Genomic DNA, 25,497 nt, shown 5'->3' with positions numbered 1-25,497 from the left:
GGAAAGAGATGTGCTGCAAGGGTGTGTAGTGCGTGTGTGTGTGCACGTGCACATCTCCCCCTCTCTTTGTTTAGACCTCTGGGCATCGCTCCCATGTAACCTTTGTTCTGCTTATGAGCCTTTCTGTTCTTATTTTGGCAACACACACAAATATTTACTCATGTTCATAAACAATCACCGGTTCTATCTTTTCAGGTAAAATATCAAGAGAGCATGGCTCACCTGGGTGAACGTAAATGGACTCACGTGTTCCCTTTCCTGGTGGTAGGTATTTATGCATGTATATGTCTCTCCAGTGTGCAAAGATAACTGGGTTCTGCTTGGGTCTTTGCAAATATCTGTGAGTTGTCCTGCAACAGCTACAGATGACTTAGGGACTGAACCCCAATGCAGCAATCAGTTTCCATTCAATAAAACACCTGGGCACATGCTGCTTAAACTGAGGCTGCTAGGGAGGAGAGGGAAGGAGAAGGACACAGGATGGACAGGGACAGAAGGTGCTGGAAGAGCTGATTAGCCTGGGTGTCACATGAAGCACAGCCCTATCCTGATTGAGGCCTCAGGCAGCACATTATCTCAGGTTGTTATAATTGTCCCTTGCAGTCACATTTATGAAGGCTCGTTAGAGCTGGGAAGTGTGAGGGTGCAAACTCAAGCATTTGCTCTGCAGGAGAGCGTGAGAATTAGTAGGTCAGAAATCACAGCCTTCAGTATTCTGAGGAGTAGCTGTGCCAACAAGCACGAACGTCAGTGCTCTGAGAAACTCTTAGAAGGACCAGGTTGCTGAAAACTGTATCTGTCTCCATCCCATGCAGTGGCACCACTTCTGTTTCTGAGCTTTAAGGGTGTTTCATGCTGCAATGTTGGCCCCACTGCATTCTGAGCCACAGCAGCTGGGCAAGGGGAGGGGGTGAGGCATGGGGAATGAAGGTGGTGGAAGTGACAGTGCTCTGGGATGCTCTCTGGTGACAGGTCTCCCTGGTGTACTCCGCCAGTGCCGAATACTCCAACTGCGGCGAGAATGAATATTACAACCAGACCACCGGCATGTGCCACGACTGCCCCAAGTGCGAGCCGGGTGAAGAGCCTTACATGGTAATTTCAGCTTCTTCTGCTGGCAGTGGGACACATATTGAACACCAAATGCAAAAAATAAATGCTTTGTTACATGATGGTAATATATGGATAAGAGAAAATGGGGAAGGACAGAGATGCTTAAGCAGGAGCACTCACGCCTGCGAGTGTGTTGTGAGGAGTGAGGCACTGTGCATGCACACCAGCAAATGACATCCCAGGAGCAGCCTGTTAAAAGTGATATTGTAAAAGTTGTAAGGTAAAAGTTTCGCACACAGTCTCTGCCAGTCCATTTTCATTTCAATAGTTATTTAAAATCTGATGCTGCTGTTCCAGCATGGTGTGATAAATCGGTTAGTCTGGCATGCTTGCTGGCCCCCCACACCGAGAATTTAATTTTGCTCTCCTGCTAAGATATTTTGGCACTAGAGGAACTTGGATGCTTCTGCAACATTTTAAATTATGGTTCCTAAGTAACCATTTGATTTACAGCAGATAATTGTTGCTTATTAAAAAAATAAATTACTGAAATCCTGTTTGGTTTTAATGGGATAAACATCCTATTGCAAGAATTTCACACAGTTGGTAGTCCTGAACAAGTAAGTTTGAATAATAACCAGTTGGTTTTAGTTTTATTTAATCTAAACATAATGTTCAGCTGGGACATGTGAGTTCAGAGGTTACGAAATCTCATCCAAACATTGCCTTTTGTGATGTTCCCTCTGGGCTCTCCTAGCATGAAAGCAAGACTGCTGATATCCCTGCTGCAGCCGTGTTTCCCCTGTAATCTTCTCTACTTGTCAATTTTCAGTTCACTTTCTATCTGAGCAGAAACTGAAATTCACTTCCATGACTTGCTGGAATATGATATAAATAGCTATGGGGGGGTCACTTTCAAGGAGTACGATGCTCCGGTTCCCCTTTTCCCTCTCCAGCATACAGTGTGCTGCATCCTTATATCCCTCCATGGCCTTTTTTAGGACAGACACTAAGGGACTAAATGACGGACTTTTTTCCCTTGGTATGACGTTGTGCCACAAAGCCACGGGCCAGGCTATGAACATTCCCTTTTGCTAGAAGCTGGTGTGCAGCGCAAGCCTGCTTGTCACTGACTTTGTGTTGTTGCAGACGTGTGGATACGGCACCAAAGATGAGGATTATGGCTGCATCCCCTGCCCTTCGGAGAAGTTTTCCAGAGGAGGTTACCAGATATGCAGGCGGCACAAAGACTGTGAGGGGTTTTTTCGAGCCACAGTCATGACACCTGGTGATCAGGAGAATGATGCAGAGTGTGGTCCTTGTCTCCCAGGGTAAGGACTTAACCACAGACCTTTGCCCAAGGCACTGCAAAATACTTTTTAAAGGTCAAAATCTCTGACATACTCTCTTCATGTCCTAGCTGACTATAGATACAATACTAATGAATCATGCTTTCAGTCTCTGCTAGAACAAGACACTTAAATGTTTCTAAAGCATCAGTGAATTTAGTAAATCAGATGTCGCTAATCTTACCGAAATCTCACTGAAGAAACAACTGTTGGGAACAATTAGAAAAACTGAAACTTCTCCTCTTACTAGAAGTACCCAAGCACAGGTGTGCAGTGCCATTTTAGATGCTCTCAGAAATCCAGCTTGGCCTCCATCTGCAGCTTCAGAGGGCCACCTTGTAAATCTTGCTCCATGAAGATGCCTTGAATACTCTGTAGGCTCCATGCTGGCACTACAGTGTGTTTAGAAACATAAAATGTCTCCTCTACAGATGTGACCAGCTGTCAGTTTTGTCAGTAGTTGACAGCTTTAACTAACACAGCTGTTAGGTGAGATTTACCAAGGCATTTTAGTCTCTCAGGGTCCTTTCTAGCCACCAGAAAGGGGTCTAAAGAGCTGCTAATGTGGTGTATGTGCTGTTGTTCAGAGTCAAAACAAGTTCCAGGTCTGGCTGAAGGGGCTGTTTATTCAGTCCATCTTTTTAACCCTCTCTTCTGCTCAGTATAACTCTGATAGTAATGGTGAGAAAGCAATTGCTATATTGAATATGTTAGCAATATATTCTTGACTATATACAGAATCACAGAATCATTCAGGTTGGAAAAGACCCTTGGAATCATCGAGTCCAACCATCAGCCCTACTCTACAAGTTCTCCCCTACACCATATCCCCCGACATCACATCCAAACGACCCTTAAACACATCCAGGGATGGTGACTCCACCACCTCCATGGGCAGCCTATTCCACTGTCTAACCACTCTTTCTGTGAAAAATTTTTTCCTAATGTCCAGTCTAAACCTCCCCTGTTGCAGTTTAAAGCCATTCCCTCTTGTTCTGTCACTAATCACCTGTGAGAAGAGACCAGGGCCAACCTCTCTACAATGTCCTTTCAGGTAGTTGTAGAGAGTGAAGAGGTCTCCCCTTGTCTGCAAACCCAAGCATATATTTGCTGCTCAACTTATTTTTTTTTTTGTAGGGTGAGTAAATACTGTAAAACACAACCTCACTTTACATACCTTTTCACTTTCTGCCAGTGTGCCTCTTTGGTTGAGAGAGTAATTCCTACTGACATTTGGCTTTTGTGCAGCTTGCAGACAATGTATAACCCACACTGCTTATAGTGCAGGAAGCCCTGTTAAAGGGGCCCTGCAAGCTTCCAGGTTTATTCTATCAGTGAGTCTGTGTGAAATTTTCACAGTTTACAAATAAAAGGAAGGACTTGCTTAGCTGCCAACCAAGCAGACTGATGATGTGATTTGCAAAGAGCTCCCTCTTGACTTCCCCTCATACATCATAAAGAGCAAGAAAGTTAAACAGTGGCCACAGTCGGTGTTTTGCAATTTTGTCAGGACTAATGAGGTCACCCAGGTGGGAGCGGGGTGCTAGCTGAAAATAATCAGCTTGCACAGCTGGTGCTTGGGGAGTAATCTCAAAATACAGTGTTTGCACAGGTGTAACCTGTAGCAGAAACTGGCCTACCAGAGTCTGGCTGTGTGCCACTGTGTGTGACTCTTAGGTCCTGGGACAGTTTGGCAAAGCCAGAAGTAAAGGAGAGACACTCTCTTACTCTGAGCTTGAAGAGATGAAATTCTCAAGATAAAGCAGATATGGGCTAAAACAAGCTCTGAAGCTGCTTTGAGTCCTCATGCTACTTAGAGACCCCAGAGGTTGCTCCCGGGTGATGGTGGGGGAAGAGCATCAGAGCAGAGAGCTGGCAAGCAGCTCCAACTGACCGGCCACCCTTTCTCATTTCCCTCAGTGGCCCAGGGACAGCCAGGCATGTGGGTGAGTGGCAGTTGGCAGAGTGCTCCCTGGCTCTGGCAGTTAAACCTCAAAGAGTCCCTGAGTCAATGGGAGGGAAAAATTAATGTTTCCATTTTCAGAGGAATGTGCTTCTGTAACAACACGCTGCAGACCTTCCCAAAGTAACAGCCCACATGCTGTAATCTATAGGGGCATTTCATCCCTTAGCTATTTTTCACCAACTCAGTAAAGCAGCTTGAGGAAAAGATGAGCATGTGACACTGACCAAAAGATTTTAGACAAAACACCATTGAACTGGCAGCCTTTTCCCAGTGGCTACAAGCGCCTTTCTCTATCATTTGCTTTCAGATAGGTGCTAGATAATTATATATTTGTCCTACTTTTTTGGCAATTACTGATGATTAGTTTTAGGGAAGGAGAACTTTGGTACCAGAGCATGGGCCATCCACTGCTTCTCTGTGTCCGGATTCCCTTCCATATAAAATAGGAATAACGCTAGTTGTCAAGCTCAAGGTTGCGAGACTGTGACCAGGGGGAATTTAAAGGCTTAGTTCCAAAGCTGTGATCCTCAAAACCAAAGTTCAGCTGCCAGTGAACTCTGGAGGTACCTAGTCCTAACCTCCTGGGACACTGCAGGCTTCATCCTCTGCTCCTGCCCAGAAGGTCTTCCATCATGGTAAATAAGACAGGTCAAGAATGTGGAAATTAGGTGCAACTCAGATTATTTCCCTTAATGGGATGATCCATTAGGTGTTCCTGGAGTGTCACTGAGATCACAGCCAACTAGGAGCAGCCACAGCGGGTCACAGCAAGGGTCTCTCTAGCCTGGTCATTAATCTTCAGTAGCATCCATAAGTGGAAACCCACAAATGAGTAAGAACAACCCAAGTATACATGATACATACCCCTCATGCTGTCCCAGCACTTATTTTCAGCTCGGAGCAAGTCTCTGGTCTTGAAAAGGTGTCATTTTCTTTTAAAATGTAGTCAGAGATGCCTCCACTACTGACACTTCCCCTTTTTATGTGTTTGTTCATGGTTGCAGCAAATCCAGGTTCAATTCTCTTCTCTGAGGTGTTTTAAAAGAAGGAATGAGCTCTTCCCTCTGCTTTATGAATGAAAAGGTTTAGCCAGTGAATTTATAACAAAATAAAGTCCCTTCCTGCAGTTCTGGATAAGGCAGCAGATGCCTTCACCGATGTGCTCATTACCTCCCTGTTGTCTCTCTGCAGACTGTCCCCTGCTGAGAACAGGCCCCATCCCCTGGTCCCAGGTGCCCTGGTCCCTGGAGGAGGGTAGGCCTAAATCTGGGGCCAAGTCTCTGAGTGTGACATGACACCACCAAGGTTAGCCCAAGATAAACCGCCATGGTCTTAAACAGGAAAACACTGAAGTCCATTTTTCAGTCTAGCCTTTACTCTTGGATTTTGCCTGTAATACTTCAAAATCTGAGCCTGGCAGATGCTAAGGAAAGAGAAATAATGAGGCTTGTAGTGGAAGAGTAACACCATGAAAATACATTATTTTATTACTGGGCCACTTCTTCTCCCCAGTTAGTGATATAAAGGGATCAGATATTTCCAACATCGCCTTTAGTATTTGGTGCATTGCAAAGTAGCCAGAAACACAAATCTGTTGCTGGTACTTCATAAGGGTGAAACATTAATGTTTGCAGCTGCAGAACTTCCTACTTATGTGGGTGAACAGTTGCTTACCATGAGCATCCTCTTCAGTTTTCTTTACACATCCTCCACCATTCTGCATTGTGGCGAAAACCAAGAAATATTCTACCAGCTTGATTTAATTAACTGTCAGAAGGGTTGTTTATCTTTCCTAAACCACTGTGGCTATTAGACTGTGGATTCTAACTGTCCTGTATTTTTCTTTATACATGTATCTTTGGCCTGCCATTCTTTTTTTTTTTTTTTTTTTTTCGTGGTTTGGTAGTCATTTCCTGCTTATTTATTAACTGCTTCACAATCTAACGTTATGCAGGCCCCCATAAGAGAGGAAAGATGAAGTTTCATTCCTGAGAGAAGAGTAGAGTGGCAGATGGGGTACAAGAGACATTTGAAGGGAAGAGTGAGAATGAATCTTTCAAAACCAGTAAGAAAGAAAGGAAGAACCATGTTCAGTTTACCTGTCCTCTGAGGTACCTCCAGCCCCTGTCCTCCCCATTGCATCTCTGCGTACTCTGTTTCCTGGACCCTTATTTGTAGGCTGGGTCATTCATTAGTGACCAACTGATTCTGATGGACACTTTCAGCAGTAATTGCCTAACAATGCATACATTTCCCAGAAAAAAAAACCATGCTGCACATCCATAGACAGGTACATGAGAGCAGAAAACAGATTCCCCATTGCATAAAGTGTTTATTATGTTGAGTACCTGTCTACATAGAATGGGTTATGAGTTTATTAATTTCTTTGTTAAAATTTGTAGTCATTTACAAGTGATTTGTAAAAACATATCCATAACATCAACTGTGTATGATTTTGATGTAATTTACTCGTTAGGTTGCCTGTGGATCCAATTTTTACATAACCAATTACCTTATTTCAACACTAACTTTATTAGCAGCCCAGAAGTTCAAATCATGAAAACCTTTCCTTCATGCTGTAATTCCACTATCAAGGACCTACTTATAAACTACACGAGGAAGTAAAAAAACCTCAACCCTGTAAAACCTAATCTGGCTTTCCCTCTAAGGGTGGTGTTTTCCTGTGTTTTTTATTCTGATTTGGATCAGATTTGGTTCTAACGTTAAGGAGATTATTCTTATGTTGTTTGTGAAGAAAATGAGCCAACCACATCCAACTGGTGGTCTTCTCTGAGAAATTACTGCTTCAAAAAATAACGTTCCCTTATTTTTAAAAATCTTATTTCAGGGCATTCTGTAAACTGTAGCTTGAACTCAGCAGAGAGAAAAATGTTGTTTTAGGCAATGATACTACTTCTTGTCATGTAAGCTTGATGGTTGATTAATTGCCTTTTAGGAGGAAAGGAAGAAGAGAAACACTGTCTCTATTCAGGCAGTTTAAAAAAAAAAGAATAATCTTTGCATCAAATTGCTTATAAAATTTTTTTTAAATGATTTTATCTCAGTGTAATTGGTTACTTTTGAACCCTGCTCAGTTGTAGCATATTAATTTACACTGTTTTGCCTTATCTTGCCCTTCATTTCAGTTACTACATGCTGGAAAACAGACCTCGCAACATATATGGGATGGTTTGCTACTCGTGCTTGCTGGCGCCTCCTAACACCAAGGAATGTAAGTGTTCTGCAATTTCGATTCTTTTCATCTGGTTTTGACTTGGAATCATCTGGAAGCTCAATATGAAGTCTTTCAGCAATGATTATTATGTTCAAACAATAAGTCCGTCTCCAGTAAAGCAATTGCTGTTTCCAGCTAGCCTTGCCAACAAAAAGAGCAAATGCTGAGCATTTGGGGAGAGATCAGAACCTTTGATTTTAGGACCTGCTATTGTTCAGTTGTGCTTCAGTTTTCATCTCTTAAGACATCCCATACAGGACTTATTATGGTTACTTAACCAGTAGGTACAGGAAGTCACAAATCTGTATGTTTTTGTAATTCAGTTTCAGTTCAGCTATGAAGAAAACATGGGACACTATGTAGATCCTAGTAAAGGTGCATCACACCTTTTCATATCCTTTGGTTTCGGACAGATACAAGTATTGATGTTGGTGTGTGGTAGTCAGCACTGATAAGAGAGATAATTCTGTAGATTTCATTGGCAAAAGAAGCTGTAGTTTGCTAACTGAAAAATAATGTATGTGTGCGTGTGTGACATCCTAGCAGTACCTGTTTGTTTGCATGCCACGTGTGTGCAATGGCTTACCCATCCTCATGCCATGGAGAGGGGGGACAGCCATGTACCAGCACTGTAGGTAACCTCCCAGAAGACTGTTTTCTCCTTTAGGGGGTAAAGCAAGTGAGAAAAAGAAAAGGAAAAATAAGGTTCTCTCTGAATGACCAAATTACTTCAACACCCTGTCAGAGAGCCTGAAGCAGATCATGAGAAAAAGCTTAAAAAACCCTCCAAACTACAGAAATGGGCAGTCCCCCAGAGAAACCTGGTGCACCTAAAACCAAAATCCTGTCCATGTTCTGTTCTTTTAAAAGTCTTTATCATGAAAAAGAATTGCAATATTTTGCCTGCTTGATCTGACAGCAAAGGTTGACACAAAAGTTGCCAAGCATTTATTTGTGTACATAAATAGCAGTTACTGAGTTCAGATGCTGCTGAACCGTGTGCCATTGGTGCTCTGCGAGCCCCTTCAAAGGAGGATAGGTCATCAACAGCTACCACCTTTCTTAAAGTGCAAGAGCTCTGATGATCTGGGGGATAATTATCACCTCACAGAGCTCCTGGTGAGCAGCAACAACCCGGGGGAAGACATCTCCCTGAACTGTCTGCATACAAATTGGCTGCTCCATACAGCTGCTCACCCCACTTGGCTGCAGAAACCCAACGGTCCTGAAATGTGCATTTCTGCCTGAGGAAGTGGGAGTGGGTGAGGGCAGGGTGAGCGTAATTTTGGTGAGATAATGTCTGTATTAGGGCATGAGGTAATGGTGCTAGGCAAGACCCAAATGTAAGGTCTTGGAAGAAGGTGGAGAGGTAGGTGAAAACATGAGATTACGAGTCTCAGTGGGAAATGAGGGTACATGGTAAGAGGAAAGGATGCAGACACACCTTCTCCTACATGCATGTGCTGGCTGGCTGCCCTGTTGGTGGGAATACATGCATGCCTGCTGCTAGCCGATAGCCAGAAATTAATCCCTTCCTCAGCTCTGACGGTCTGTCTCAAACACGTGCTGAAATGTGTTTTTAGTAGTATCAAACATGTTGTAGCTTACTGATTTGTCAAGGAAATACCAGAAGATCTTACGGCTATTAATCAATTCAAAAAACAAATCTTTGTCTTTTAAAAGATATCTGGCAGATACAATATATAATGTGCTTAGTTCTGAAAGGAAGAATGAATTACACAACTGATTAACCACATGCAATTTTTAACTTGACAAGCACAAGAATAAATATGTATTATATTTGGGAGGAATTTAGGCAGGTGCATAAACTGACAAATTGACTGGGTACTAAGGTAGGAGAAAACATTAATTCTAGAAAGAGTAAACATTACCATTTTAATCAAGTCTATGAAACCAACCATTTAATTACAAGTGTTCAAAAAGTGGGAAAGCTTCTTAAAATCGAAATCCCTCAAATCACTAAACTCAGGTAATTTGGTTTATAATGTGTAAACCTCTGGACACTATTTGGAATGGTAGCTCCCTAATCCACAGGCAATAATTTGTACTCCAGATGGAAAATCATCCTTGCTACAGGAACCCTCTTGAAAGGCTCACTGTTGTTGTGGCAGCCAGCATAAAATTTGGTATTAGCAAATGATCAAAAGTAAATACTTTTTATCATATTTCACTATCATCAGATTATACCAGTCAGAGCAAAGAAAGGGTGTCATGTCAGCATTGCACAACTACATAATTTTTTGAGGTTTGCAAATTCCGAACTGAGCACATACCCTTGATGTGAGTATGCAGTTTCTATCATAGGAAGGATAGTAGCTCTTTGGTAGGAATGGTTCCTCTATGCAGAACAAGTTCTGTTTAATGGTGCTCTGGCTGTCATGGTGGAGGACCCAGAAGGCCTTAGAGAACTCCAAATGGCCCCAGGCATTCTCCGTTCCTTTCTTGAGACTTCCAAATAACATTAAACAGTGTTCAGGAGCTGAAATTTTGCCAGGGTGCCTCTCCCCGAGCACTGCCTTTTCTTCAAACACTGCTGCATACAACACACCTCTGGAGAAAGGTGACCCAATGGGTTGCAAGGAAACAAAGGTGGCAAATTACTTAAAAATAGGAAAGTGGGAATGACAAGCTCTGGATTTACACTTCTAGATAGAAAAATGAGGACAGATAAATCCCATTTCAGGCCTTCATTAGGTTTGAGACAGGATTGGAGGGCAGTGGTGCTCTCTTTAACTGGAAAAATACCTTGCTGGGGAAGTGCCTGGCTTGCAAGTTACAGAGGGCCAGGAGAGTTAAGTAGGGGGTGTGTGCTGCCACATGGAAACCTGCTCAGAGAATTTGCCTGATGAGACATTTTAGCTCGCAGAAAAGTATTTGGGTTTGATCAAAGGGTAAACAAATAGTTTTCAACTCCAAGAGCCTGCTGTGCAACTTTCCTCTCCACAGTCAATAAACCTTGAAATGACTGAGGAAGCAAGATTAACACCCCGTGTCTCAGCATCTGGAAATTTTAGAGTAAAAAGGACTGGAAATGAGAAAGAAATTCCCTGATGGGCCTGTGTCACTTTTTTTGGGTTTTTTCTCTCAAGGGACTTGAGACATAAATAGCACAAAATAGCATGGAAAAGAGGGGGAAGAGAGGGAGACATTTCACTGAAGTCAGAGATTTAATTGAGGCAAATGTAATACCAGGTTATAGTGTTGAAAATCCCTCTCTGGACTGAGGGATGGGAGCAACAGTGTTCTGCAGTCTGGGAGGAATACCAGGCTTCAGCGGCAGCTTGTGGGCAATGAGCACCTATGGGGAAGGGGCTGTGCATACGTGAGCATAAGAAGTGTGTGTTGTATAGCAGGAAAGCTTTTTCTTACTGGGAAAAGGGTAAACATCACTGTAAAGACTGCATTTTTTCATATCTTGTGCACTGTGAAACACCTATGTAAGACTTCTGGGCTCTCAGCATGCAGCTCCCTCAAGTCTGCTGTGTAGGAGCCTCAGGACCAGTCTGCTAAGCACAGAGAAACATAATGCCAAAACAGCAAAGATGTGAGACCTTCAGCTGTGCATGAAGCAGATCATGAGCCATCAGTGACCCTTGCTGGCAGTAAACTGGGACATGATACCTCTGTGATAAATAGTAGCACTGCAAAAAGTAGGGGAGGCAGGTTTTCTATGCACATCAAATAATGACGGTAATGAGCACCAAACCACTTTAAGATGCGGCTTCCCACAGATAATGGTGCTGGATTTTCTGTCGACACCCCTGGAACTGGAGTCACTTGAGGCCTCTGTCTACATAGAGTGTTTTTGTTGTGTTTTTTTTCTTTTATCCAGTGTAAAAATATATGCAAAAGATAGATGATTTAAACCTACATGGAGTTTCTCTGGTACAGAGGTACAGTTACTGCTGGAAGAGATTTTGTCTTTTAGCAGCTGCAATTCTCTATCAGTTTATACATATTAACTCCTCTCTTCTCTTCAAACTTTTGTATTTGCCATTCCAGTTCAAAAATGATGGAGGAAAATGAAATCAAACCCCACTACAAAAGCCTGAAGAACATTTACTTTGAAGTTGTATTTACACAATTACATCTAATATGTAAATCCTTGTCCACTCACAAATTATTGATCTAGAGAACTTCAGCAACTGACTGAGAGTTTTCTTTTTTCGTCTGTTTATATTCATACATGTGCATGGGCACAAAATACTGTTATTTCCCCTTACCTTTTTTGCTGGTTGTATATATGAAAACAAATGCAATAATCAATCTGTGTAAGTTCTTATGTCTAACACCTACCGATGATAGCTTAGGAAAATTAAAAAAAAAAAAAAAAAAAAAAAAAAAAAGGAAAAACAACAAAGGAAAACAAATAGTTATTTTTTTAATTACCAGAGAATGAATAGCATCTAGAAACATAAAAGAGTATTTTTATTGTTGTATCATTAGAACCTGAAAAACAACTAAACAGATGAGAAAGAACAATTGACTAATGGGCTGATGGCTTCATGTAACGAGCTGTAATCAGGGGGTCACTTCCATACCCATGTACTGAAGACTGAGACCTCAGCCTCTTTAATTGAAATGCTTAACACAAACAAGCCTAATGCCAAAACCACTTGTATTAGTGAAAAATAATTATTTCAAAGATTTTTATTTTAACTCTCTGTTCTTTGTAATATCACTAATTTTCTTTCCTTGCCAGTTTTGTCCTTTTGAAATATGATCAACATCAGGACTTTTTTTCCTTCTGTTTCACATTATGCTTACAAATGAATAGGCTTGTTAGCTGGAGCTAACAAACTTTTCTCTTTTTTCCTTTTTTTGAGTTGTTTGATCTCTGAACACCCCATTCCTCTTCACATGTGGGATGGGAGAAATGTTAAAGGCGGTGCTTTATTGTTCACTGGTGGTATGGCCCAATTCTCATCCCCTTAGGGTTTGCCTATATTAGGAAAGGACAAATTTGGTCAGCCTCAGCCATAAACCTTCAATGGGAGAGATCTGAGAAGCAAATATGGGGTTTGTTGTCTTCAGCTGCTGGGAAAACTGGGCCCAGGTGTCACTCAGGAGGGCATCTGGTCCCAGTGCAGTTCTGAAAGAAAACCCCAACGACTTTGATGTTTTCACCTGTACCAGAGCTGCAGCTCCCACAGAGAGCACCACCCACCCATGGGAGACACTGCAGGTTTCTGCAGCATCACTCTGTCCAGGCTCACGAGCTGCAAAACCTGCAGAGGTGTGCAGCTTTCCACCACCTGTACAGGCTGGCCACCAAGGCACAGGGGAAATGGGAGGGTGGCTGTTTGCGGGTCCAGTCTCTTCCTTCCCATGCTCTGAAGTCACCGTAGTAAGGTTTAAACAGCAATTATCCCCTTCATGTTGCACAGAGGAAGAGGTGTAAACACTGAATTCCTGGACAACGTAGGCTTAGTTCCTGAAGCATGTGCCTGTGACCTTCCAGTACTGTTCAATGATTACAGCTCCCAGTGAATCCTAAACAAAACTTCACCAGAAGCAAATAAATCGTCAGACTAAGGCCACATGGCCTATAATCATCACCACTTCCCTGCCCTGGCAAAATGAGAGAGAAATAAAATAGTTAAAGACATTACAGAGAGCACAACAGCATAAAATATTTCCTTTTGCGTGTCTAAACAGTAGCGGTTACTTACAGTGAGAATGACCAGATTGAAAATAAAAGTCTGGGGGAACTAGGCTATCCCCATTTTTAGAAGGTTCAATCTCAGGAATTAATTTACTTCATGCTCTTCCTGGTTTAATAACTACTTACACTAACTGAAGTACCTACCTGTGGCTCCAGGAAACATTATAATAACTTGTCTCATACTATCCTTTATGTCCTCTGAAAACAAAAGACAGTAAAATAAAGAGCAGTCAGGCAATCCTCCATTGTCTAAGATATGCTCTGTTGTTAGTGATTTGCAATATTTTCAGAGTTGGTTAATGTTTGATTACTGAAGTCACATGTAAGATGCTTTAGAGAGTGGCTTGGCTTTGACTGCCGCTTCAGCTTCCATGACTTCAAGTGCACAGGGTTTCCACATGAAGTGTTGTTTCCTTAAGTTTGAAACCAAACCTTTCGTGTAAGTACCTGAATACAGATTTATATTAATTTGAAAATTTTGACCTCTGCTTTCTACATATATAGGTCTTTATTTATGACTAGGTTTAGTTATAATGCAGTTTTTGATTACTTTGTCAGCCATAAATTGTCTACCTTTATTGAATTTCAACTCAATATGATTTATGTTTCATCTCATATTCCAGGCTGCTAGTTATTTATTTGTGTGTGTGCTTTATCTTAGTTTGCTCCTGTAAAACAGTCCCAGTGATGGCACTTGCAGCTCGGCTGGCAGTAATGAGTATGCGTTGCCATTCATAAATGGACCATGGCTGTGAGAAGAGGGATGCATCGGGAGAAAGCAAGATGCACCCAATGGCAAAAAATAGATACATATACACACAAAGACATTTTTAAAACGCTTCTTATTTCAAGATCACTCTGACAGTCTGTTGTATACACACTTTGGGTATTTTTACAGTATGTTATTAAGTATTAAATAAACTTCAAAAAAAGCTGTTGCTAGCTATGCGCAGCAGTCCTTTGCATGGACCAGTAAGCTGACACCCACAGCAACATATGTCAGGAGCACATATGGTCTCCTACTGCACCAGATTTTATTCACTCACAAACACTTGCAAGGGGGCATGTTGGTAAAACCTCCCCTCCCTGTGCCCTCCTCCTCTCACAAATCTGGTAGGTTTTTTTGTTACTTCTTATCGTAAGTCTGTCTCAAGAGACATGAACAACTGTAATAGTCCTGTTACATAAAGCACAAAGGTTATCTGAAACCAACAAAAAATTATTTTGTTGTCCAGCATTTGTTCACTATGAGGACAAAAGGCTGACGGCATGGCAATTTAAGTTAAAGCCATCTTTTGAGTTAAAAACCCCACAAACATTCAAATGTGAATACAAATTCAATTGTTCTTTTAAGCAGTAAGTATGGGGGTTTTAATGAAACTGTATTTAGACTTCAAGGACGTTATACCTAAATTATAATTTTTGAATAAAAACATTTATAATGCAAGAACTGACCAACCTTCAGTGATAAACTTTTTTCCTAATGTCTTTATCACATTCCTACAATATTACTTACAGGTGTCTAGGAATATAAACCACGCTTTTGTACAGCTATATTACAACCATCAGTCTTTTTTTGTACTTAAAATAGAGCTGTTTCCATATGTTGTGCTGTAGCACCTTAGGATGTCTCTGCCTGAGCTATATGTAAGTCTTTATCAATTATGTGTCATCTATATTGGGACCAGAATTAATAATGTGATTGGGATGCAAAACTGGATGTGCGCAGGAACAACTCACATTGCAGTCATGGTGTAGTGCTGGACTGGGAAAAGGTGGCAGCTACGAGTTCTGTTCACAAAAAAATCATATGAACTGAACTTCTGCAGAAGCTGGCATTTTTGGTTCCTCTTGTAGTGCAGGTGCATGAACTGGCACTTTCTTCTAAGCCACATCTAAAGAAAAAATCTTGGCTCATAATGAATATGCCAAATTATTAAATTTGATAATAAGCTTAAAATATGCACAATGACTAACTTCCACCTAGGCATATGTAAAAGGCCATCACGTTCTAGCACCAGCCTTGATTTTGCCATCACAGGCACTACAGAACAAATGAGGTGGCCCCATTCCCATGCAAAGAAAATTCTGCACATAGACTCTGGAGCTGAAGGTGCTCACTCTTGTGCACGGGAGAGACTTTGTGTGTGTGCGTGTGTGTGTGTGTGTGTGTGCACATGGCGTGGGCAACATACTGTATCCTGATGTGGGCTAGAGCTAGGTGAAGCATGACAGTGATGCTGAGTGAAGGATCAATGACCTTCCTCCTTACCGTTCCCGTGCTGCTGCATGACTTCCCACCTTGGAAGGCTCTACTTCCTTTCACAGACAGCTGAAAAGCATGAGGTTAACAATACCAAACGATTGAAAGATGGATTAGGCACAAATACTTCAGTGACTACATGTTCCAGATGAAGGAAAAGAGAGAGAGCGGAGGGTTTGATAAAACTTGCTTCTGGAGGAGGCAAGCTGAAGCTTGTTAGATAAACTCCACGCAGACAAAGCAGCGTGGCTTGCCTGTGTTAACTGAAAGGCAGTGTAAGAAAAGCTGTTGTTGACTTGTTGCAGCTTGCAAGGAAGGACTGTGCAGAGTTACAATCAGCTGTAATTGGATTTGCCATGGGGACTGCAAGAATAGGCGTAAGCCTGGTAGCTGTGGACATGAAGGAAAGTATTAGACTACACCATTGGCCATTTACTGAATTTCCACTGTTGTCCATCCATGATGAGTAAATACAGAGGTTGAGACCAAGGATGATTCACTTCAGTTCTGTGAAGAATTGCTGAAAATTTAACGAATTACCTGTCTTTAATCTCCACTACATCCAGATGACATCTTCATCTACTGATATCTAGATGGTCTACTGCTGTATTGCAGTTTCTGGAGCTCATAACTAATTCTTCTTAGAAGGAAGTCTGTCCAGAGAAGGGAACCAGAGGCAAGACTTGCATAATCTGCCTGTCATTTACATAATATGAAAAGCATCTGAATTAACAAATTAGTATATTTAAAAGTTATGAAAACACTTCTTCAGTCTGGAAAAAAACCCCAATTATAATAAATGAATCCATTTCCTTCCAACAAATGAGGTTTGAAAGAAGTTTTACCATTGTTAAAGAAAATGTCTTTTGGAGACATCTGCAACTCATATTTTGTGGCCACTTTAAATGTACATTTCTCATTCACTACATGCAGCCATGCTTTATGTTAGGTAATACTTTTTTTTCTTTTTAGAAAACATTTCTCTTAATTTAAAAAGCATGTATATTGCTTTGTTTTTAACCATGGAACATTTCTCAGACCACTTAATTTCCTGTCAAGTTTACCTGGTGGCTTTAATTTCTCATTGGCATGGTTAGTTCTCAGCTGCTCTAGTTGCCAACTAGCTTGTGGAGCCGTGTGCTGTGTGCACCTTGCCAGATGACTGGGACAGTCTTTTGCCTTTAGGTCTGCTGAATTTAATTATCGCTGGACTTTTTCCATAGACAGCTAATACAAAGCAGGATGGATTTCATACCCTCCTCCAAGTCAGAAGATGTTTTTCAGTGTCTGTTGATAGTAGCTGTTTGCATTACCTGCTTATTAAAGTTTATTTGAGAATTATTTATTTGATATTAAAGCTTATTTGAGAATGAAGAGAATGTTTTCTCCCAACCCTAATGTTTTTATTCTGTTTTGGAGTGCTATGCCAACACCATCCTGTATGAAAGCATTCACATCAACAAACTTATTCCCAATAATATGCAGCATTGTCTGGTGTTGTCAAAATATGTTAATTTATTACTTGGTTTATTGATTTGAAAACTTGGTGTATGACACCATCTGGAAGATTAACTTTTAAACTTAACTGTAGAATTTAGACATGGAAAGCACTATTGGACAATCTCACTCCTCTGCCGGCCTGAAGTATTCCTTTAAATTCTTCACTTCACTGTTTTTGTGGATTTCCCTTCTCCCCAGAATATAGATTTGGACTGACAGGGGGAATGATAAGAAACGTACTGCCTAGCTAGATTGCAGGAAATTCTAATATTCCCTTTTATGATCGTACGGCTCCATGGAACATAAAAGCATTCAATACTATTATTTGTTACCTTTTCTAGGCTGTCCTGTGGGGTCATGAGGGCTTGCTTACCATCAGAGTTTCACAGTGATCCTGCTAGTGAAGGATGCTTGTGAGAAGCACTAATTTTATGAATCTACCAGCTGGGACTTGGGGTCTGCAGTTGCAAATAATGGAGTGGGGGTTGTAAACAGTTTGAGTCATCAGCTGGATCCTGGAAAACTTTCTGCTATTCAGGACAGATCTGTAATATGGGAATCTATGTATAACAGTTGGCCCTGCCTGTGTCTGAAGACGCTTGGGCTTCTTCTAAGTTCATAACCATTCAGGAGCTCTGACTTCTTCCACTCCCTCTAGATGCTATGCAAAAATGTAGCCTGTAACACAATTTTCAATGTGCCAGAAATGCATATTGGGATTAGTGACGTTTCAAAAAGTGACAAGTTCATGGGTTCTTTGCTAATAAATGGGAAACACAATCAAGCTGAGTAAAGGCTCTGTTTATTTGGGCCAAGATATTCCTTTGACTGGACAAAGTAACTGTAGAAGTTTATGGCATTTCTGCTTATATTGCAGGTGCAGGGGCTACCTCTGGCATTTCAGCCATTTTTCCAAGTACCTCTGGTACAAGCACTTTCTCACCTTACCAGCATGCTCACAAAGGTAAGAAAGTATTTACAGATTCAATTTAGCAGCTGTTTGTTTTGAAAATGGCATCAATAAAGTGCAATGAAACTGAATATACCTATTGTGAATTTCATGCCACTATTTTCACATTTCTAAAAATGTTATTAAAAATAATTCAGAATGAATTTTTATTGGTTAATCAACACCACTGTTTTAGTCAGATGGACATAAAATGGATTTGAACTGTACTTAGTAATGCCAGCAATAAATTCAGCTCATTATTTGTAGCCATACAGAAGTGGCACTATGCTACAGCAAAGCTTAGCTTAGACTGGTGAAGATAATTCAATCCACAAATATGGCCAGTCTCTTCTTGAGCTAACATAAACAGTTCTCCAGCACAGTTATTAGGTTTTAAAAATATGTGAACCTGAGAAGACACAACAGGAAAAATTCGGTTAATGAGGTACTGACAATGCTGATCTTCCTGGTATTGTCTGGAAACATGATCATGAGGATCATGTTTTCAGAAAAATTGAGTTTTCATGCATTTTAGCATATCTGAATTTTCTGCATCCTTTTGTGGCTTTTCAGCTCTGGTCTTTTGCATCCAAATTCTGCTTCTGAATACCTTTTCACATACCTTATTTTAAATTCACCTTCTAGCCATGCTGCGTTTTAAGTCTCTGTTAGAAAAACATCAGTTCTTCTACATGTGCATTGTGTTCTCCGTTTTACTGCAAGGCTTTTGAGGCAGCCATAGTTATCAACAGCCATTTTATCTCCTATCCCATGTGTTTATTGATTTTTTTTTCTTTTCAATGCTGTTTCCCAGAATACTGTGTTAGGAAATCTGCTACTCTTGCTTACATACAGCTTCCTATATTATTAGTAGATAATATAATTTCCTACATCTTTGTATCTGATGGATCATGTCATCAAATATTTTTAATGAATACTGTTAACTGGTTAGTGCAGCATAAATGTCATGATTTTGAAAAACTGTTAATTAGTTTGTCTTTGAGATGTAACACTAAGTTTTTCGATGCTTAACAAGTAACCAAGGCTCAGATCAATTAAATGAGTATGCAAAATGTAAGTTTAGAGCATACCACAAACTGTTAACTATTCTCTGATCCTAAGAGTTGCTCCTTCATGAAAACACTTTTTTGTTTATTCCAGCAGATCTTTCTGGACAAGGACATCTGGCTACAGCTCTTATAATTGCAATGTCTACCATTTTCATAATGGCTATTGCCATTGTCCTCATCATCATGTTTTACATTGTGAAAACAAAACCTTCTGCTCAAGGTAATTGTTCAGCACATGAAATTTTAACTGCAAATTATATTTTTAGATAGCTTCTGAGAATAATTAGTGTTATATTTTTATATTCTAGCCTGTTGCAAGAGCCACTCGGTAAAAAATGTTGAAGCTCAGGCTAACACACAAGAAGAGAAGAAAGAAGTACAAGGTATAAGTTGCTTTAGTTTTGCTTTTTCTGTCCAAGACAATGGGCTTAATTACTCTTAATGCATTTCTCTTAATTACAATTTCTCCTTTGAATTGTATAAAATCAACATCAGTTTACTAAAGAATTGTGTATAATAGTTTTTGTACTTCCAGAATGTCACTTAATCCTCCAATAGCAATTAAAGAGGTGACAGAGAGATTTATGTTTGCAGCAAGGTTGCCAGCAGAACCAGCTCCTGAGACAAAACACTGCTTTGGAAACTCATTGCCAATTTAAATTTCTCTAATTGTTGATCTACAGATAATGTTGTGATATTCTCTGAGAAAGAAGAGTTTGAAAAACTTACAGCAACTCCAGCTAAGGCTGTTAAAAGGTGGGTAAAAGATAAACATAGTTCTTGTTTGACTGAAGTGGGGGAGGGACATAGTCACCATTCATCCTGGTACAGAGGAATACAAGAAAAACAAATTAGATGGATATGCTAGTAGTTTGCTGCACCGGGGAAAATACCAGATGCCTTAGTAGGCTTTTCCCCCTCTGGTTTCTAAGAGAGAATGGCAGATGTTACCAAAGAGAAACCTGTGTCCTCCCCACTCCCTCTGTGACCAGTTCATCAGTTCTTGGGGCTCCGTCTCCCCTTTTGAGAGGTCCATTTTTGGGACCTAAGTGCTGCTCTCACATACATGCCCTTAGTAAGATTCCTCTTCACTTTTAGGTGGGAGGAGTAAAAATAGCTGCTCCAGGTCTTAAGGAAACTCCTTGTCCATAGCATCATCTGAGTGGCATGGTGTGACAGTTTTCCTCACCTTGTGTCTGCCTGGTAGCCAAACCTGGCTGCGTAACACAATTAAGGTGAGATAAACACTGCCCTCAGTTGGAAAATCCCTCTATAAAAGAATTCTTGCAAGCTGTGCAGGACTGTGTGACTTGGTGAGCATCATACATACACCCTGGACAGGTGATTGCAGTTACATTCACAGGATTTCAGAGGAAAGGAATTTTAAAAAACGGAAGACACTTTAGAATAGCAAAAAGGAGATGGTTGGAGTCAACCCATGAGAGGCTTCACTAAGATAACCATATCCTTCATTTTACAGTGAAAATGATGCATCCTCTGAGAATGAACGACTTTTAAGCCGTAGTATGGATAGTGATGAAGAAGCTGCAGTTGACAAGCAAGGGACTCCAGAGAGATGCTTGTTATCTTTAGTGCATTTGGCCAGAGAGAAATCTTCTACAAGCAATAAATCAACTGGGGTAAGGCTATTTCAAAATTTAAAAATTGAGAGCATTTTTGTGTTGTTTTTTTTTAAGAAAACAATATGCAAATTATCACCCCCTAAAATGCATTATAGCGCAGACTAGACTAATTTACAAGAGCTTCTTCAGACAAATTTATTGTAGAATCTCCTTTGCATAGCAACATATATATGCATATATGCTGTTCAGGGCTGAAAAAGCAAATTTCCTACATGAGTAATAACTTTGGTTTTTTGAGTATTACATTTTATAGTCTAAAGAAAGACAAAAACAAATAGCAGCAAACCCCCAGTATAGCTAATGCTAATATAACCAACCCGATGCTACATTTACCACAGAAAATCCAAGACAGAAACATAACGTAGCAGCATGGCTGGATTCATACAACAGCATAACATCTGAGTACCTTGACCCAGTAGCATCGGTATTTCCATGGCACAGACTTTTCAATAATATCCGGTGTTGTGTTGGTTTTTGTGTATAATTTTGAAAAACACAGATGTGGTTTGAAGGTCACTCCTGTGCTCTGAAGGACAGTGTAAATCCACTGTTTGTTTTGCTTTGCTTCTTCATGCTGAGCGTGTACTGCTCAGGGCATTTTATCTCACTTGGAGTATTTCAAGGCGTAGTTAAGGCCACACCTCACCCACACAACTTAGTTTATATGAACATGAAACTATCCTTAAAAAAGAAGGTGTCTCCTCAGATATTTTTAATGGTTTTAGTACTTCAAAAATAATTTTTAAATGGCAATAACTAGGACAAAATTGCATCATTAATATCAAACATCAGCTATCTTTTAAGAATAAAAAGGTTTGAAAATGCATCTTTTCATGTTTGCATGTTTTAAATTGTTGGGATGGTTCAGCTCAACCTTTCTAAAATAGCCAAAATTTTTGCTGAGACCAGACACACGAAGTCTCAACACAAGAGATGTTTTTGTAGTTGTAGACAGTTAGGACTATCTGAAATAACTTACTACTCACATTTTAAAATTCAGTTTTCTGAGGTCTCTCTAAATATTTATCATACTTCTGTATGCACTGGCTTGAAATTGGATAATACAAGTTGGCTAGGCATAAGAAGTGGCTTACCTTCTAAAGGCCATATGTAATAGATACGTTCTCCAGAACGATCTAGAAACTCGTAAGCACACCAAACACATGAACTATTTCCTCAAGACCTTCTGTTCTAACATACTGCTCATGGACTGAAGTCTGCTGACAAGGCTGAAGACAAACTTTTCAAATAAAAGTGCAGATTGCATCAAGATCCTCTGCTCCATACCTAGTATTTCACAATTAAGCCAATTGCCAGAAGTTAGAAAATCAGTAATTTGCTTCAGGCTGGAGATTAAGTAACATTTCTAGTACAAGAAAGAGTATTAAGTAGCTATTGGACAAGGGTAAAGAAAGTTAGAGGTTTGCTCTTAACCAAGTCTGCCCCTTCCTAGTTAAAACAAAAACCATTACACAATGAGCTACCACACGGAGGATCATCAGGCTCAACTTTACCGGTTTGCTTTCAGCATAAACTCTACAAATCTCCCTCTGGTGAAAAGGGGGAAAACTGCATAAATCTTTATGGGCATGGAATTATTTAACCACCCTCCTTGCCCTAAAAATGAGAGATGAAAATAAACATCCAATAGTTTGCTTAGGGGGAGTTTTAATAAACCCCATTAAAAGAAAATTTCCTGTTTATAAATTTCTAAAACAGCTAATTCAAGCCTACAATAGCAACACAACTGATTAAGCACATGTAAATTATATCAAGAATATGTGAACAATGAGTGTTTGCCTTGCGTTGCCCTGCGATATGACACAGTTGCACAGCATCTGTGCCTGCGAGACAGGCTTCGGGTGGGGCAGCCACTTTGTGGCCTCCAGCTGCAAGTATGTTAATCCAAGTCATTGATGTGCCTTGCCCTTCAGAGCCCAAATCAAATGAGGAAAATCTTTCCACAAAACAAAATACAGAAAGCAGAGCTTTTTTTTTCTAGTCTGGTTTGCAGTGAAAAGTGGCAAATTTGTGGAGATACTGCTAGAGTCCTATCAAAAAGGCATCTTTTCAGAAAGCTCAGTTCTAATGAGAGCTGGCAGAGGGATGACAATTCCACTCCTTAAGAACTCATGACATTTTGACATTTGTTTTCACTCCACATTGAATCCAAAGCCAAACCTTGACAATGTGTTTGCCAAATAAAACTATATCAAAATGTCCATTTTCAGCCTGGAAAATGTCAGGTTTTCAGTCTGAGTTTCTTTCTTGTCAAAAATTACTAGAGCACCCTGGGCCTCAAATTTTCACTGTCCAAAGCTTCACTGATTTTTTTTTTCCTATCTGTAAAATGTTTCAGATTCAACAAGGCAATATATCATGGAAGAAAATACAGTTAATTAGTAATGCACTAAGCAGTTCTACATCAAATGACAGAAAGGAAGATTCCCCTCCTCTACAATCCTCTTAGATTACTGGAAGAAGGCAATTTTAGTCTGAATTTAATTCCCTGCGGCCAGTTCTGTCCTGGTTTACCTGGACATCCCTGCATTAATTGTCTGGCTGCATGCGTGGTATTGGATTTGTCCTCATTGTCAGAAGTTTGCTTGGCTCTGAAAGAGAAATAAAACATATGAACACTTGGAGCAGAAAAGTAATTGATCTAAAGATCAAAGACTAGAAGATGGAGAGAAAGATATCTAGCAGTGGAAAGTGAAATCAGAAATAGGTTTATGCTTCACGGAATAATTGTTGTGTCCTTTTCTTTGAGTCTTCAAAAGGGACCCTTGAGGACATTATGTGATAACCCCTAGCGCCATGAAGTGAAGATCTCCCACAGGTTTTTCACTGCTGTCTGCTAATTGTTTATACCCGTGACTGAAAAAATAATTAAATAAACCTCTCTCATTTAGATTCAGAGTCGAAGGAAAAAGATACTTGACGTGTATGCTAACGTATGTGACGTTGCAGAAGGTGAGTGTACATAACTTGCACCTATACTAACAGCACAAAATTAGATTGCAAGCATTCGCTATAAAATAAGAAAGGCCTCTGCCTTCCTATGGAAAGTAGAAAGTCCGAACCCAGAAAAGACACTCTCTAGGCAGATTTGTGCTCACTTGCCAGGAAGGCCCGTGATGCCCTGACCCCAAAGCTGCCCAGGGCTAGAGCACGCCACGGCTTCTCTCCAGGTGTGTGCATGGGCTTCCTTCCTATGGAGAGCAGGAAGGGTCATGTTGGGTTGTATGGGGACACGTACACAGACCAAGTTGCAGAGAAGCACGCTCTTATTCCCCATCTAGAGGAAACCTGTTTGATTTGTTTAGTCCCTTGGATAACAGATAGAAAGGTAGTTCCAAATATGAAAGTGTGATTTGGGGAGGGTCAGGACTGAGGCTAAGACACAAGTCTTGACCTACTCTGCTTCTCTAAATCCTGTCCACTGCTCACAACAAAAAGTAGAGTTTCTGAGTTTTAAGTGTTTTAACCCTCTTTAGCACTTGACTTACCTGGACTGTTTTGGCAGAAGTGACATGAATTAATCTCCCTGCAGAACAGGAGACATGACTGCGTTTACTTCCCTACACACAGACACACACCTTGTGTGTGTGTGTGTATGAGTTTTCTGTGGTTCAGGGAGCTCTATCTCTCACCAAATTACTGGTGTTGATTATGAAGCAGGAAAACTACAGAAACAAAAGACTAGTTTTGGAAAAATGCTGTCGCTGGTTCTCTCCTCTGTTCTGTGAGCATGAATATATAGGAAAAATGTCCAGGAAAAAAAATAGCTTTTTCCCCACAGGATGAATGTTAAATCCTCTCTAGAGATTCAGTGATAGTAATGACAATCGAGCAGTTGCAGGGACTTTTATGCTTGGAAGCATCTGGTGTCATTGCTTCACCTCACTCCTCACATTCCTACAAGGGTAACTTTCAATTACAGAGATGTTACAGCAGCTGCTAGTGACAGACTCAGGGAAGGGTCAAAGCTGTCTCTCGAGCTCAAACACTGTGCCTGATGTGCAGAGGTGTGTTAATGGAGCTGCTCACTAGGGATTTGATTGCAATATACTTTTTCTAACAGCCAGTAAATTGTTGAAGGAAGGGGCAGTGCCATGGGAATTCATACAACCCATCTAATACTTCTTTCCCAGACAACTTTTTATCCTAATTATTGTACCCTACTGTCACTAGGAAGAATTAATTTGGTAATATACAGTAATAACTTTGGAGCTAGACATAGCTATCATGGACTATCACTTAAGGATTTTAGCTGCACTTATTGCTAACAGTATATACTGTAGTACTTTAATAACTTGAATAGGCAAGACTTGTGCACAGAGCCATCTCACAATAAACACCTCACTTTGCAGGTCTGAGTCCTACAGAGCTGCCATTTGATTGCCTGGAGAAGACCAGCCGAATGCTCAGCTCGACCTACAACACAGAAAAAGCCATAGTGAAAACGTGGCGCCATCTTGCCGAGAGCTTTGGACTGAAGAGAGATGAGATAGGTGGTATGACAGATGGCATGCAGCTATTTGATCGCATCAGCACAGCAGGTTACAGCATCCCAGAACTGCTAACCAAACTGGTGCAAATCGAGCGGTTGGATGCTGTCGAATCCTTGTGTGCAGATATTCTGGAGTGGGCACAAGCAATGCCTGCTCCTGAACCAGCAGGGACATCCTGACATGCCTGCCTGGGACCCGCGCTTCCACATCACCTGCAAGAACAAGGATTCCAGCAAGCACCATGTCAAAGACTTTGGACAAAACACTGA

General features: G+C 40.7%; 1 protein-coding gene across 2 annotated transcripts; it reads left to right on the top strand.

Annotated features, from left to right (window-relative positions):
• The first annotated feature begins 201 nt into the window (after positions 1–201).
• On the top strand, positions 202–25,497 carry EDAR (ectodysplasin A receptor). Of its 2 annotated transcripts, none has more exons than XM_074860967.1 (11): positions 202–264; positions 973–1,095; positions 2,203–2,384; positions 7,515–7,600; positions 17,930–18,016; positions 19,163–19,291; positions 19,380–19,454; positions 19,755–19,827; positions 20,552–20,711; positions 23,627–23,687; positions 25,088–25,497. In XM_074860967.1, the coding sequence occupies exons 1-11, from the start codon at positions 214–216 to the stop codon at positions 25,405–25,407; spliced, it is 1,347 nt and encodes a 448-aa protein (XP_074717068.1). In that variant the 5' UTR covers positions 202–213; the 3' UTR covers positions 25,408–25,497. The 2 variants fall into 2 exon arrangements, with proteins under 2 accessions (XP_074717068.1, XP_074717067.1); XM_074860966.1 differs by having other exon boundaries at positions 214–264; positions 19,166–19,291.

The sequence above is a fragment of the Strix uralensis genome, chromosome 2 (assembly GCF_047716275.1).
Source record: "Strix uralensis isolate ZFMK-TIS-50842 chromosome 2, bStrUra1, whole genome shotgun sequence".
NCBI classification, from domain to species: domain Eukaryota; kingdom Metazoa; phylum Chordata; class Aves; order Strigiformes; family Strigidae; genus Strix; species Strix uralensis.
Note: the sequence above shows the minus strand (reverse complement) of the source record. Positions and strands in the feature narration are given on the sequence as shown.